At 33.4% G+C, this 15,196-nt stretch overlaps 1 protein-coding gene across 1 annotated transcript in view; it reads left to right on the top strand.

The window, feature by feature from the left end:
- Positions 1 to 308: 308 nt before the first annotated feature.
- LOC123685995 (homeobox protein dve-1) overlaps positions 309 to 15,196 on the top strand; it is a 64,353-nt gene continuing 49,465 nt past the window's right edge. The window contains exon 1 of the mRNA XM_045625896.1: positions 309 to 677. Within this exon, the coding sequence (XP_045481852.1) occupies positions 594 to 677 (84 nt within the window). The 5' untranslated portion in view covers positions 309 to 593. The remainder of the gene's footprint in view (positions 678 to 15,196) is intronic.

The following is a 15,196-nucleotide window of genomic DNA, read 5'->3' as shown; positions in this document are numbered from 1 at the left end:
TCGGCGTGGGACATACCGGCAAGAGTAACGCCTATAAAGACGTCGCGGCCCCGCCTCCAGTTCAATTCATTTGAACGTCCAGACGTCTCCTGCGGGCGAGCGCAAGCGCCTAAATAACTTAAACTTTTAAGAAATCCTCCGGAGCCCCGAAATAATTGACCTATATAGGGAAAAAAGTAGATTTTACGAGATCGCTCGCCGAGATCTCGGCTGGCCGGGATCGATTTGAGGGGCGCGAGGGAGAGGAAGAGTTTGGCCCAGGTTAGATTTATTCCGAAATATTGACGAGCCAGATTCGGTGCGGATCTGGTTGGCCAGTGGGCTGGCCAAGCTCATTAAGAAAAAGTGTGCAGATGATGGTTTTTTAAAGTCCCAAATAGAGTTTGGCCTGATCAGCGCATGAGGGGGTGGCGCGAGTCGTCGCGACGTTGTTCCGGCCACTCGACGTCAGTTCGTAGCGCGCACTTGGACTGGCAGGGACTGTGTCGTTCCTCTGTCGGCTGCTTCAGTCACGTTGTTCTCGTTCACGTACACACAAAATGATGCATTGACTTCGCTCGTGTTTTTCAGTTACAATTCGACAAAATAAAAACATGGACTTTCAAAGTGCTATGGAGACATTTGCAGAAGCGTGGGTTGCCGCCAAGGGTCACTCGATTTCCGACATTTCAACACAGGTAACAATTTTTTTTTTCACGAAAAAGCCCAACCACCTCGGTCTGAACTACCGGTTACAACAGTACCTAAAGTTTTCAAACCCCAACTGGAAAATACATTCCCAAAATCACGCATCATTTCACGCACCTACTTGTTGTTGTATTTTTTTTTAAACGTCAACGTTCCAAGTACATTAAAATTCACTCAATAATAATTAGTCATTACACTCTAATTATTTATATTTAATTTTGATTGATGATACATGAAATAGACAAGATCCACTAACTATTTAATTATAATAATAACAAATCCAAAATTTTGGATCTTGGCTTCATCAAAAACCTCGAAAATAAACTATAAATCAGAAAATATCTACGTATCACCAAATAATTTCGAACCTCATTGAAATATTCACCATAAATTATTTTTTTTTCAATGGAATCAACATCAATGAATAAAAATTGATTGTTCCTGCATTGGCCACATATTTTTCGAACTCAGACTATGACCTTTTAACTTCAGGCAACACTGTTTTGGTTCATTATTTGTATAATGAACCTTGAATCGTTTCAAGAAATTAACCCCTTCAAAACTAGTAAAATTAAAAAATTCTTTCGGAAAAACAATTCAATATTTAGGGCTTGAAATCGAGGTATCGAAAAAAAACACACGTTATGACGATGGATTAAAATTCTTTCATTTTTTCCAATTCATTTTAAATTTAATTGATGAAATTATAAACAAATGTTGTCAATTTTGATGCACTGACTTGTTTTGATTCATACCTAAAATGAAGCACAAAAAACGCACGTTTGTAACGATTGAAAAGAGAGTAGCAAAGTATTCTGAAATTTTGTTGTCCGTCTGTTTGGACAAGCTTATTTGCGAAATCTTTCGATATCCATATGTATAAGCTTAGATTTGAGCAATATTAAGGCTTTGGTTCTTTGAATCCACACGAATGTGAAAAAAGTTATCATAATTCAAAGATAGACTCTTTTAACGTGAAAATATATCAAAATTTAGGATTGATTGAGACAGTACAGGTGATTTAATCGAAAAATTGATTTATATTTCGATTTTCGTTGTGCGGAGAGTATTAATTTATTCGTTCAAAAATTCCTTGTTAGATTCACCGCGATCCGTTTTGCTGTGTCGCTATTGGGCGCAAAATTCAATGTGGGCACAGCGAATCGGTCGATCAAATGGCGATTTTAAACGCGTCAAGTTGGTAATAATTAAATTGAAAGTAATTCATTCTTTCGTTTAATCACTTCAGGCACAATTTTCTTCAATTACAATTTCAGGAATAAAGATAAACTGGACAACATAACACTAAATCCGTATAATTGTTTCCAATTTTCCGATAATTTCTGACGCGTTATGTTTATTTTCGAGACATACGAAGAATAATTCAATTTCAACGAAATTATTGAATATATAAACTCGGGATTTTATTCATTTTCTTATGGTTATTGCACGCAGATACGATTTGAATATTAATGTTTCAACTTGGGTATTGTATGGTCCACCATTGTTCTACCCTTTTTCTACATTAGATTTTGTTGCTCGTTTATTTGAATTTTTACTACTATCTCTTAATTTTCAGACGCTGGAAATTGCACTGTTAACTTAGTCATTTCTTTAAACCTGTAAAAGCAACATGCATTTGATTTGATTTCAATTTCCGATGTGAAAAATTCAAGATAACTACTGACAAATTATAAAACGAAATTCATTTAGCAGGATTAACGATAAAATGATCGATAAATACGGAGGAATCAGAATAACCTTACTCAATATAATTCCAAATGGATTTATATCGAGTGTAAACCAATTGAATATTCCTTACAATGGTTATGAATGCAATAAATGGATTTTGCATATCAGTTCTATTAATACCAATTCATTTTTGGTTATTTCTTATTTTCTATAATATATCTCTACCTCTATAACACCAAAAGTTATTTTTTATTTCATGTTTATCATTTTAGCTTGTGAAACTGAATTCGAAAATTACTTTGAAGAAATAATTTCATAACGACATCTTATAGAGGATCCTTGAAATAAAAAAACTTATAATTGTTCTATGATTTTTTGAATACAGTGTGATAAACGCAAGTTTTCATTTTTCAATTAATGCAACTGGTTTTGTCTATTAAATCATCTTTACTGAAAAGTAAAGTGTGTACATATTTTATAAAAATGTTTCATTTATAATGAATATCCATAAAATGAAAATATTTATAATTCGCTTATAAAGTTTTGGGTAAAATAACACCTTTTTGAACTGAAAAGAAGTAAGATATTTTGCGAGATCACGTTTGTTATCTTTTTTGAGATGTACCATGTCATAAAAGTACCGGAAATTGTTCAAAGAAAATGAAAATATGTACAGTTGAACCGAATATCTTGTGTCTACTTCAAAGTGACCCCTTTCTTAACTAGCAAACTTTGGTTTGAAGCTTTGTGAATAAATTAAATTACACATAAAATTTAGATTAAAAACTTAATTTTTCTGATGTTTTACATCAGATTTTCACTCGAAACACATCAAATGAAGTGAAAAAAATTCAGATCTTGCTGTTGAAGAAGATTTTGAGATGTTCTGCTTTCTAATTCGAAAAGTTCTTACTGTTTATCCAATAAATATCTTTTGGTAATCAACACAGTTAACCTATGAACATCTGATTCACCATCTTTGTTATTTTCGACAGTTCATGAGTGAAAGATAGAAGAAGATTTCAAATTAGAATCAATATACACCTAAAGAACAATTCAACGTATTCCAATCATTTATTAAAACTAGGACATACAAAATGCAAGGTATGCTCTTTTAAAAGATTTTGAAGTAAGTGGAATATTGCTGAATAACCTAGTAAATAAAAGCATTTGAATATTTTCTTGTGAACTTGAGTTGCCAAAACATCATTTATTACTGGATTTCTGCGATTTCCTTGCAGATTACCTGTACCTACTATTTATTCGAAATTTATAGAATTCAGGAAGCTACAGTCTAAATGAAATAACTGTTATTGGCGGAGAAAGAGAAAAATCCCGACTAGTATTGACCATCGAAATTTTCCATGATCGCGCTTTCTTGAAAAACATAGAATATTCGGAATTCCTGCGAGATGGGATTGAGCACGCAAATTCGCCAAATTATAATCTTGGATTGGATGAAACAATTCACAGAACGGAAATGGCTGCGAAATCATCGAGTGGACTCTGATTCCAAGAAAGGAAAAATCCGACGATGATAAATTTCAGAAGAATTTGCCCAGGTAAACCCGAATTGGAACGAGATCATTCATTTTGTCGTTCATCGATAGATAAAACAAACAACTTTCAAGAAGTTTGCGTTCTTGGATTATCCGTCGATATTCCGCGATAGCCATTTCCAAAATACCATTACCATTCATCGGTTTTTAATGCATAACTTTACCGGTTCTGAAAATGTTATTCAAATGTCGAGAGAAACCTTACATATTTCATTAGAGATAGTTCCGATTAGAAGACTTTCGTCAAAATTTTGTAGTACCATAGATCATCCTGATATCTAGTCACTTCATTCAAATCAAAATTCAGTTCTGCCATCGTATTTACATACGATTTAATTTTATCGGTTTCAGAATCGACGTTTTATTGAAATTTTACCGACTTGTTCAATCGTATCATATCGAATGCTCTTCGGCTTCTGTCCATCAGCATCCAAAAATTTCCCATCGTGCGAAATGTCACATGGACTGAAGAGGTCGAGTTCCTTGAATATTCTATCATGTTCACACACATAAAAGCTCATTTGGAATAAACCGCTTTTTCGATAGATCACGAAAGCGATTGAGAACAACATTCGATTTTTGGTATATTAGAATTTTTTTTTTCTAAACTCACTAGGGATTCACCTACCAAGTAACTTGATATTTTAACCAACTACTTGACTCGAAAATCAAGCTCGTGAAAAATTACATACTTGACTTTGCTTGATTTTAGATATTTATTACTGGACTTGACATCAAGCTACTTGATATTACTTGAGCTTGATATGCACGCGTCGCACGGCATATATTTCTGCAATCTCGTGCGCGCTTAGACTAAATAAGGGGATTCCTCGAGCGCCGAGAGACTGAAGCATTTGCCAGTGTGACTTCATTTGTAGTTTTCTCACATTTCTATGAAATCCATTGGTAGATTTTGGTAGTTTCAGAAATATCTTTTTTTTTATCAACGCCAAAATCTCAAACTCCTGTTGAAAGACAATTTTTCAGAGCTGCTCTTACAGTTACATTAAACCACAGTAGGTTAGGCGAAAAATCTATAAGATGCCTCATGTGTCTTAGATTCTGCATGGAAAATTTGAAATCAAACAAAGCCTGGAGGTTTCTCAAAATTAAAAAACCATTATTTTTTTATTTTGTTATAATTTATAGTGATTTAATTTATGTTTCTATTGAAAAAAAGTTGGTATTTTCGGTTTTTTATACAATGAGTTCAATAAATTCATTTCATCATTCTTTTATTGATGTGATACTACACAATAAAACTGCTAAAAATTAAGTAGCTTGATATGATTCAAGTACTTGATAAATAAATACTTGACTTGACTTGATATTGAAAAACTACTACTTGATTTGAAATCAAGTGAAGCTCAAGCCAAGCCTTGAATCGCTAATACCTACTCACACAAAACCAAACTGAAAAATAACTCAATATTTTAGGAATAATTACAACTGTCTCATTTCCTACAGAAATATTAACTTCAATTTCAGAATTCTACAGATTGAAAACAAAAATCACCATTTACACTATCATAATTCTTTGAAATAAATAGGTACAGTTTTAAACAGATTCTGTCATCTTCAAATCGATCTTTGGAAATTTCAAAAGTAGATGAATTTATTGAGTACCTAGAAATGAACCACCCATTAAGGATGTCATTAATAAATTATTGTATTGCTCTATAATATGTAGGTGAGAATGTATTTTGAAAAGTAACACTTTGCAATGTAAACAATTCTTGATAGAGCCGTTGAGACGGTGAAACAATTGTCGAATTAATAAAAGTCTATCGTACCTAATTAAAAGTGTTTATTTTTATTTTTGTCAAATTTCCATCGAGTAAGGACTGAATCCAGTTAATAATTGTTATTTAGGAATAATAACATAATGTTATTATTCCTATTTTGTAATTAACTATAACGTAGTACTACTCTATCCAGTAATTATTATTCATAAATTAAATAAGTAGAAAGAGAATAGTTGTTATTTAATTTCGATAAAAATGAATTTCCATCAGGTAAAAATCGAGTCAATCCAATATAATCTACTACTAGACTTTTATTTTAAGCTCTTGTTTATCGATATGGAATGATTTTCCATATCAGGGGAGATATTCTGTTATACAGAAAAAGCAATAAGCTAAAATAAAATTTGTGTTGTTATCTTCAAATTTGTACGTTTCAAACGGTTCGGATTATCTTTTTGAAATAGCATCATTATGATGCTAGAGAAACTCGTTTAAATCTCATTGTCTTGAAGGAGGATTTCAGTAAATACTATTTTAATGGATTACTCTAAATAGTGACTTATTTGTAAATATTATCAACCTCATTCAAAACATTATGACAATAGTCTCAAGTCGAAGAATTTCACGCAAAATTGCCTCAATATCGATCCAAAAACAGATAACAATACGAAAGACTTCCAATGGAAGATTTGGGCAACTAATTTTTACACTTGACTCCAAATGATGCAGCTCAATGGATAATATTGCTTAAGTTTTCTTTCAAAAAAAACAGCTCTGCTTTATTAGAAAATGTCCTTGTTATGTATGCATAAAAATTTATAACTGGGTACCCAACAAAATAAAATAGTAAAATAAAAGAGAAAATAAATAAATATTAAATAGTAAAGTTGATCCAAGAAAGAGTTTGAAAATTGTTTAATTGACAATCAAACTATGAATTATTGTTTCGATTCTGAGAATTTGATTTGATATTTCTTTTCTGTTTTTGTAACGATTTGTTCTTGGAAATAAGCTAGATATAACTATCTATTTATGGACATTCAAGATCAATTATTCTTTAGACATTTGTAATTATTATAAAATTTCAGAACATATTCGACATCAAATGAAGAAATATAGCCCATTAAACAAACTGAATAACAGATAACTTCACTTGAGTATTGAAGACAGTTCTACCAACATGACGACAAAAAAATAACGACGTAAACTTAAAAAATAAAACATTAACGTACAACTTTCTGGTGATTAATTTTATTTTCGAAAATTCAACCACTTATTCATAACGAACAAAAAAGAAGTTCAACTCGAATGACATGTCAATTTTACGAAAAGACCGGTAAAGTTACGTCATGTGGAACGTTACCGGAAACAGAGCGTTCTTAGCTCTACACCTGTGGTAGATGTTGAAACGTTGGGGTGTATATGCCATCGATTTGTCAATTTCTACATACAATTATGAAGCTTTTACGTCAAGGGTTCACAGGTGTCTTTCACCCCTTACTTGTTTGACTATTAAGTTCACGGTTTAGCTCATTCACAACTGATGATTGTAATTTTGTTATTACGTACTTGAAGAAAAACATGGGTTGACAAGTGACATTTCGTCACAATGCTTGAATTGAAGTTTTTGCAGACTCATCATTTATGCGCCAATTGCCCTCTTGGAGGCCACATATACCTAAATACGAGCGCTCAAAAGCTCCCTATTTTTATAATGGGCATTTGAAATGGTGTTAAATTGCGATGAAGCCAGATTTATCTTGTCAGAATAGTCAGCGAGCTGACAAGGTGTAGCCAAGGTTTTTATTCTTGTGGATTTAAACATATTGAATAAGATATATCGGATTTAGGAGGATAAAAGGCAAGGCTGATACTTGGGTATTATTGAATTAAAATGGAAATATATGCAAAGAAGTTTTAATTTTATTAAGTATAATGCGAATGTGGGCTGCATCTGTTTATTTCTTGTAGATTTACCTCTGTACAAGGGATTATAATAATCATAGATTACTCCAATTTCAGGTTACCAACCTTATATAACCGGTATATTTTCAAGATTTTTCATTACATTGTTTTTAGTTGATCACATGCGAATTCGATAATTTTTTAATCCTTCACAAGTTGTTTTCTATTCCAAAAGTAATAGCAGAAAATAACGATTTTGATCGGAAGCATGAGAGTGTAAATATCTGTTTGTATGATTTCAAGTTCAGCAATCTATTCTCAACTACCTACAAAGGCACCAGTTTTTAACATTTTGTTTTTTATTAAAAATTTTCTCCTATAAAGTTTCCTCAATTCACATTGGGAAATGTGTAGAATCTGAATACTGAATAAAAAATCCATGCAGTATTTCATTATTCAATGTTATAATCGGAAAAACACTTGACAAAATTGAGCTCTGTAAATCAACTGAATGATCGTAGCAAAAACTCTAAACGGCAATTCAATGATGATATTTTAGATCTCAATCTATAAGTTACCCAAACTGAAAATTACAGTACCTAGATGCATTTTTTTACCTTCATAAATCATAAATTAATTTGTCTCATCTCGATTGTTCACAAATTAATCTAGTTCAAAGCAACACATCTTCGATGCGAAATAAATTCAGATGAAATCGAAGGTGTATAATGAAAAAAGCGATTCGATGTTAATATAACTGCGAAAAAAGTATTCGGCTGAACAAAATGCAAAGTTCAGTACCTAGTTAATTATTGATAATGAGTTGCTCCAATAATTATTATGAAACATACATGTTATTTCATTGATATGTTAACAGAAAAGAAGAATTCACACCAATCCATTAAATCCAACAGGTTTAAGTTTCAACGTGGAGTGAGAAAAGTTTCGATCCGAGCACGAAGGACCAACGTAAATAACGTTTATGTTTCAAAGCTTAAATCGATTTGGTTATCGCTTACATTTTCGTGAAAAAGTATTAAGTCGACTTTGATTCCCACTTATTATTTTATTAGCCAGGAAAATTTTCTTGATGCGTCAATGTCAGTGGATGAACGCTAGTTTCGACTTTCGATGCTTGAAATTTCAAGTAATGTTTTTCACATCGTTTAATTAAGATTTATTTCGTCCTTTTTCATGTGAACCGCATTATTTTCCATTATTTAACAATAACTGTTTATTATTCATACAAGGGAATCAAACAAATACATTTCTTAACGGAAACCTAGATGAATGATGTTAATGTAATCCTTGAACTAAACCTAGATTAAGATATTCCTAATTTCATTACGGTTCTGAAAATATTAAAATTCAACCGAATCACCAAAAGATGAATAGATAAGAACATTGTTGAACGTTTTTTTCTTTCGTCGCCATTTGCATAACAGCGCTCAATAACTCGCTAATTACCATCACCTATATTCGAGTCAAAAATGGACTCTCAAACCATCTGTAATGGTCTTTTGGTTCAGGCATGAAGAACATTAAGATGCCATGATTATTTATATTTGAATTCTGAATAAAATATCAACAACATTAAATTGACGACTGTGAATATTCAAATTATGCAAAGTTCAACGGTGGCTTTTTCCATAAATGATGAGTTCCATCCCAACTTTCTTCAAGGAATACTTTTTTCACTGAAAAATGATGTAGCGCAGTAACAGGCCAATTGAAAAGTCCCCGGTCTACCATAGTAAAACACATTTTTTTGGCGAAATTCGATTTTATTATTCAACATAGTTGCCTTGGAGGGCGATACAGCGATTATGACGATCTTCAAACTTTTCGATAACATTTTTGTAGTACGATTTGTCTTTCGCTTCACAATAGGCCTCAGTTTCGGCAATTACTTCTTTATTGGCGATAAATTTCTTTCCAGCGAGCATTCTTGTGAGTTCTGTGAACAGAAAAAAGTCGCTGGGGGTCAGATCTGGCGAATACAGAAGCAATTCGAAGCTCAATTCATGCAATTTTACCATTGTTTTCATTGATTTGTGACACGGCGCATAATCTTGATGAAACAGCAGCATTTTTTTCTTCAAATGGGGCCGTTTTTTAAGGATTTCATCCTTTAAACGATTCAATAACGCTATATAATAATCGCTGTTGATGGTCTAGCCCTTTTGGAGGTAATCAATGAATATTATACCTTGCGCATCCCAGAATACTGATGCCATGACCTTGCTAGCTGACTGTTGTGTTTTTCCTCGCTTTGGATTCGGTTCATCGTGTGAAGTCCACTCAGCTGATTGTCAATTGGACACCGGAGTGAAATGATGGAGCCATGTTTCATCCATAATCACATATCAACGCAAAAATTCAGGTTTATTGCACTCAAACAGCTTCAATCACTGCTCAGAATCATTAACACGTTGTTGCTTTTGTTCGATTGTGAGCTCGCGCGGCACCCATTTTGCATACAGCTTTCTCATGTACAAATATTCGTGAATGATATGATGTACACGTTCAGATGATATCTTCACAATGTCTGCTATCTCGATTAACTTCACTTTACGGTAATTTGAAATTATTTTGGGAACTTTTTTGATTTTTTCGTCGGTGACAGCCTTTTTTGGGTGTCCACTGCGTTCGCCGCCTTCAGTGCTCATTTCACCACGTTTAAACTAAGAATACCAAACAACGGGGTCTGGTGCAGACCCCGGAAACTCTTTATCAAGCCAAGATTTTGCTCCAAGTGTATCAATATTTTATAAGCGCACGAAATTCTTTGTTTTCCATCTTTTTTCAAATAACAAAAGTAGCTACACTCACAACGCAATATCTCACAAACCAATGGTCGGACTGCTGTCAAATTTTGACACGTATCTTTTGAAGGTTGGTACTAACTAAAAATTATATGGATTTATTGTCGGGGACTTTTCAATTGTCCTAATAATAAAAGTCTCGATTATTATCAAAAAATACTATGCAAAAATACATACATATTGGCACATATAAAGTAATTTCCAATAGGAATGATACCATTTTAAATCATTAATATGGGCAACGATGTGTATTATTTTTGACATTTCTTATGCGATTCGTGTTCAGTGGATTATACCAATTGTTGCATAGAGTTTATTTGCCTACGCCATTGGTATTCCCTCGGATTGTGGATCGACTCAACAAATATAGGTAGGTATATGAATGAAGGGAAAAGCATGTACTAGAGGATTAAAATTGTGTGTGGACATGATGCAAATTGGGCTTGCATCGCTATCTTTGCATCTCCGTCAGTCTCTCTTTTCATGCTCGGTTATTTCGTTTTTGTTGTTCTTCAGGCCCACTTCATTGTTTAATGTGAAATGAAGGACCTAATAAAACTATTACGGGAATTTTGAATGATTTAAAAAATTTGTGATAAGAAACTTGTTCATGCAATTTCAATTATAAGAATGTATACATCAGATTTCATCAAAATTCTGTGTTCTCGATGAAGTGAGTTATCCAAAAATTGCTATGTGAATTGAATCAAAAATCAAGTAGTTCTGATGCGATAACTCTCCGAGAGACAATATTTTTCAGAGAATTCCTTGAATTCAAAATCAGTGCTCATTTGTGACTGTTAAGAGAACTTTAAGATGAATTCTTGGAAGACATTAATTATTCATTGAATCAACTATTCGTTGTAGACAAATTTGAGGTAAATGTTCTTAACACGATAACAAAGTACCAGAACTATAAGTCGATTAACTGAATAATGTCGTCAATTAGTATTTGACAGCCTTTTTCTGAATATCCGATAAGTCCGAGCTGATTCTGAAAATGTATCACATGTTGATTCCAATTGGTACAGGTGGACAAAAATACAATAGTTTTGTGTGTGCTTATAAGGTAACGCGTAACATTCTTTATTAGTTAAATTAACAATATTATCAAAAATACTCATTGTCTAGCGGCAATTGGTTTGAATGTAACACCTTCTAGATTGTTACATTTTCAGATTAATAAAAATAAGCTATTTCCAAACATGTTTGGTACTTGTGGCCTAGCAGATAGAATATTAAAGAAATTTTTTCTTATTTTCATACATTTTCATTAATCTAAAATGTAACAAACTACAGGGTGTTACATTCAAGCCAATTGCCGCTAGACAATAAGTATTTTTGATAATATTGTCAATTTAACTAATAAAGAATGTTACGCGTTACTTTATGAGCACACACAAAACTATTGTATTTTTGTCCACCCTGTACCAATTGGAATCAACATGTGATACATTTTTGGAATCAGCTCAGCTAGAGTAATCGAAAAATTGAGACAAAATGGGGGTGTTCTATTTAAAAAAAAATGACGGTGACGTCATTATTCGAAAGTAATTCACCCTGTATATTAGATTATTATTTTAAAATACGGTAAATTAAAATAAAAAATCGATGTGTTTCAGGATTATTTCTTAAAATGGCCTGTTTAGCTAAAAATGAATTTGTTCCATAGGTACTTTACGGACATAGTGTATCATACTTCGAAGTTTATCTATTATTGTTGATGAATATACTGTCACCATATCCATTTCCTCAATTTCTACATTTTTAAATTCACAGCGATTTACGATCGACTCGGTTGTACGTTAAGTTTTTCCAATGTCTTATTGAAAAATAAAAAAAAGGTGTTATGGAAATGCGTATATAAATCACTAATTAAACTCATTAACCGTTTCGTTATTTATTTCGAACTAATCAGCTTTTTTGCCCCCTTTTCATTGAGCAATTTGATTCATCTCAACTACCCTTCATTTGTTATTCTGCTTTCGTATTTCCTGATGCAAGATGATATTGAACACACAAAAAAAGGTCGTCAATTGAAGCTGTTTATCATTTTCTTCTATAGGTCTGAAATTGAAGGATCATTTGGAACTTTGAATCGGTAATTAGACTTGTTTCTGTCATGTTTGTATCGATAGATAGTTCTGAATACTCTAATGAGATTTCATCTGATTGAAATGTTACTAGGCCAATTGAAAAGTCTCCGGTCTGATGCACAGATGGCGGTGCTAGTATTAAATCCATATGATTTTAAGATAGAACCAACCTTCAAACGATACGAGTCAAAATTTGGCAGCATTCCGACCATCAGTTTGTGAGATATTGCGTTGTGAGTGAAGCTACTTTTGTTATTTGAAAAAAGATGGAAAAAAAGAATTTCGTGTGCTGCTGAAATATTGCTTTTTGATATGAAAAAATACAGTTGAAGCAAATTCTTGGCTTGATGATGAGTCTCTGGTGTCTGCGCCAGGAAAATCAACGATTATTGATTGGTATGCTAAGTTTAAACGTGGTGAAATGAGCACCGAAGACGGCGAACGTAGGAGACACCCAAAAGAGGCTGTCATCGACGAAAAAATGAAAAAAGTTCACAAGATAATTCTGACCGTAAGGTGAAGTTGATCGAGATAGCAGACATTGTGAAGATATCATCTGAACGTGTAAATCATATCATTCACGAATATTTGTACATGAGAAAGTTATGTGCAAAATGGTTGCCGCGCGAACTCAAAATCGATCAAAAGCAACAACGTGTTAATGATTCTGAGCAGAGTTTGAAGCTGTTTAAGTGCAATAAAACTGAATTTTGCGTCGATATGTGATAATGGATGAAACAAAGCTCCATCATTTCACTCCGGAGTCCAATCGGCAGTCAGCTGAGTGAACTTCACACGATGAACCGAATCTAAAGCGGGGAAAACACTACAGTCAGCTGGCAAGGTTATGGCATCAGTAATCTGGGATGCGCAAGGTATAATATTCATTGATTACCTCCAAAAGGGCCAGACCATCAAAAGCGATTATTATATAGCGTTATTGGATCGTTTAAAGGATGAAATAAAAAAAAACGGCCCCATTTTGAAGAAAAAAAGGTGCTGTTTCATCAAGACAATGCGCCGTGTCACAAATCAATGAAAACAATGACAAAATTGCATGAATTGGGCTTCGAATAGCTTCTGCATCCACCGTATTCACCAGATCTGGCCCTCAGCAACTTTTTCCTGTTCTCAGACCTCAAAAGAATGCTCGCTGGAAAGAAATTTAGCTCCAATGAAAAAGTAATCGCCGAAACTGAGGCCTATTTCGAAGCGAAAGACAAATCGTACTACAAAAATGGTATCGGAAAGTTGGAAGATGGCTATAATCGCTGTTTCGCCCTCGAAGGCAACTATGTTGAATAATATAAATAATTGACAAAAAAAAGTGTTTTACTGTGGTAGACCGGGGACTTTTCAATTGGCCTGTCTTGCTGATTTTATTATTCTATTGCAATTTATTTTTCATCTGAAAATTTTCGAATATGCATGTCAGGAAGTGACGTTTTCAAGACGCCATGGCATTGAATCTAATGACGGTCCTTCGAAAATAACATGGACAATGTGAATATCTAGTATCTACCGCCCAATTAACTACTCTATAGTAGATCGAATTTAAAAGACAGGTATTAATCTAATCAGGATCATGATTATCATAGAGCTTGAACTGGCCAACGAATGAACCTCAATTATGAAAAAGATACCATTCCAAATTGATTTCGAAGTGATGATTCATACGTGACTGTTACTCAATGAACATTTTTCTTGGGAAAATCATTCTCGATTCCACTGTGCTTGTCGAATTTTAATTGGTTATATATTAACTGAACGAAAACCATTCGACGTCTTCTGTAGTATTCATAAGTTAATTACTATCAACTTCAACCTTCACAATTTTCAATAACACAAATAGGGAATCCAATCCCGCACCATAATATCAATCACGCAAATCCGCGGGATGAAAATTATCAATCCCGCGGCTCCTCTAGAATGCGGGATTGTTAATAATATATATACTCTTTGTACTCAACCTATGAAACATGCTCATAAAAAGGTCTTATGCTTTTAAAAACACACTATAGTATCAAAGTGTTCATTTCATGGCAACAGCTGTCAAGTTTTGCCGCGGGTAAACTCGAAAAATCTGCCGACAAGTGCTGTCTTACAGTTTTTTCATCTAGAAAACATTTGTTATTCAAAATTGAGCGTTTGTGATTGGTGGAAATTAAGTCGAGGGTCGGAGTTGTAAACAGCTTCCAAGTATGCACCCGTACCCTTATTCCGTCTGCATTCAAAAAGGGTCATTTCATGTTTTAATAACTGGTCAAGAGTTGTTCGTACTCGTGCTCGTACAGCCATAGAAGAAGCCTTTGATTTTGGTACCCACGCAGTACGAATACTATCATGATTCTCTTCTAAATTCAAAGTCGATAGTTCACGTTTCGTTGCTAGATTAGATAAAGATACTTTATCCTCATCAGCATAAGTGAAATGGTCTTCGGTTTGGGATTATGTTTTGTCTTTTAAAGACGTCTCTATTTGCAGCCTTTCAGTCAAACTCATAAGTTCATTTCGTAATGTTGATGCTATAAAGTACAAATGTATCTTCTTGGCCATTTGTAGACATTGACTTTTATCCCAGAAATTCCAGATATTTGCCTGGGTTTTCTAAATACGGTACCATACTTGTCATTAATAAACGGCGCTCTTTTATCCTAAAAAATAAAGCTTTAACCATTTCTTTACTC

This window comes from Harmonia axyridis, chromosome X, assembly GCF_914767665.1.
Source record: "Harmonia axyridis chromosome X, icHarAxyr1.1, whole genome shotgun sequence".
In the NCBI taxonomy this organism is placed as follows: domain Eukaryota; kingdom Metazoa; phylum Arthropoda; class Insecta; order Coleoptera; family Coccinellidae; genus Harmonia; species Harmonia axyridis.
The sequence above is the reverse complement of the archived record's forward strand: the minus strand, read 5'-3'. Positions and strand labels throughout refer to the sequence as shown.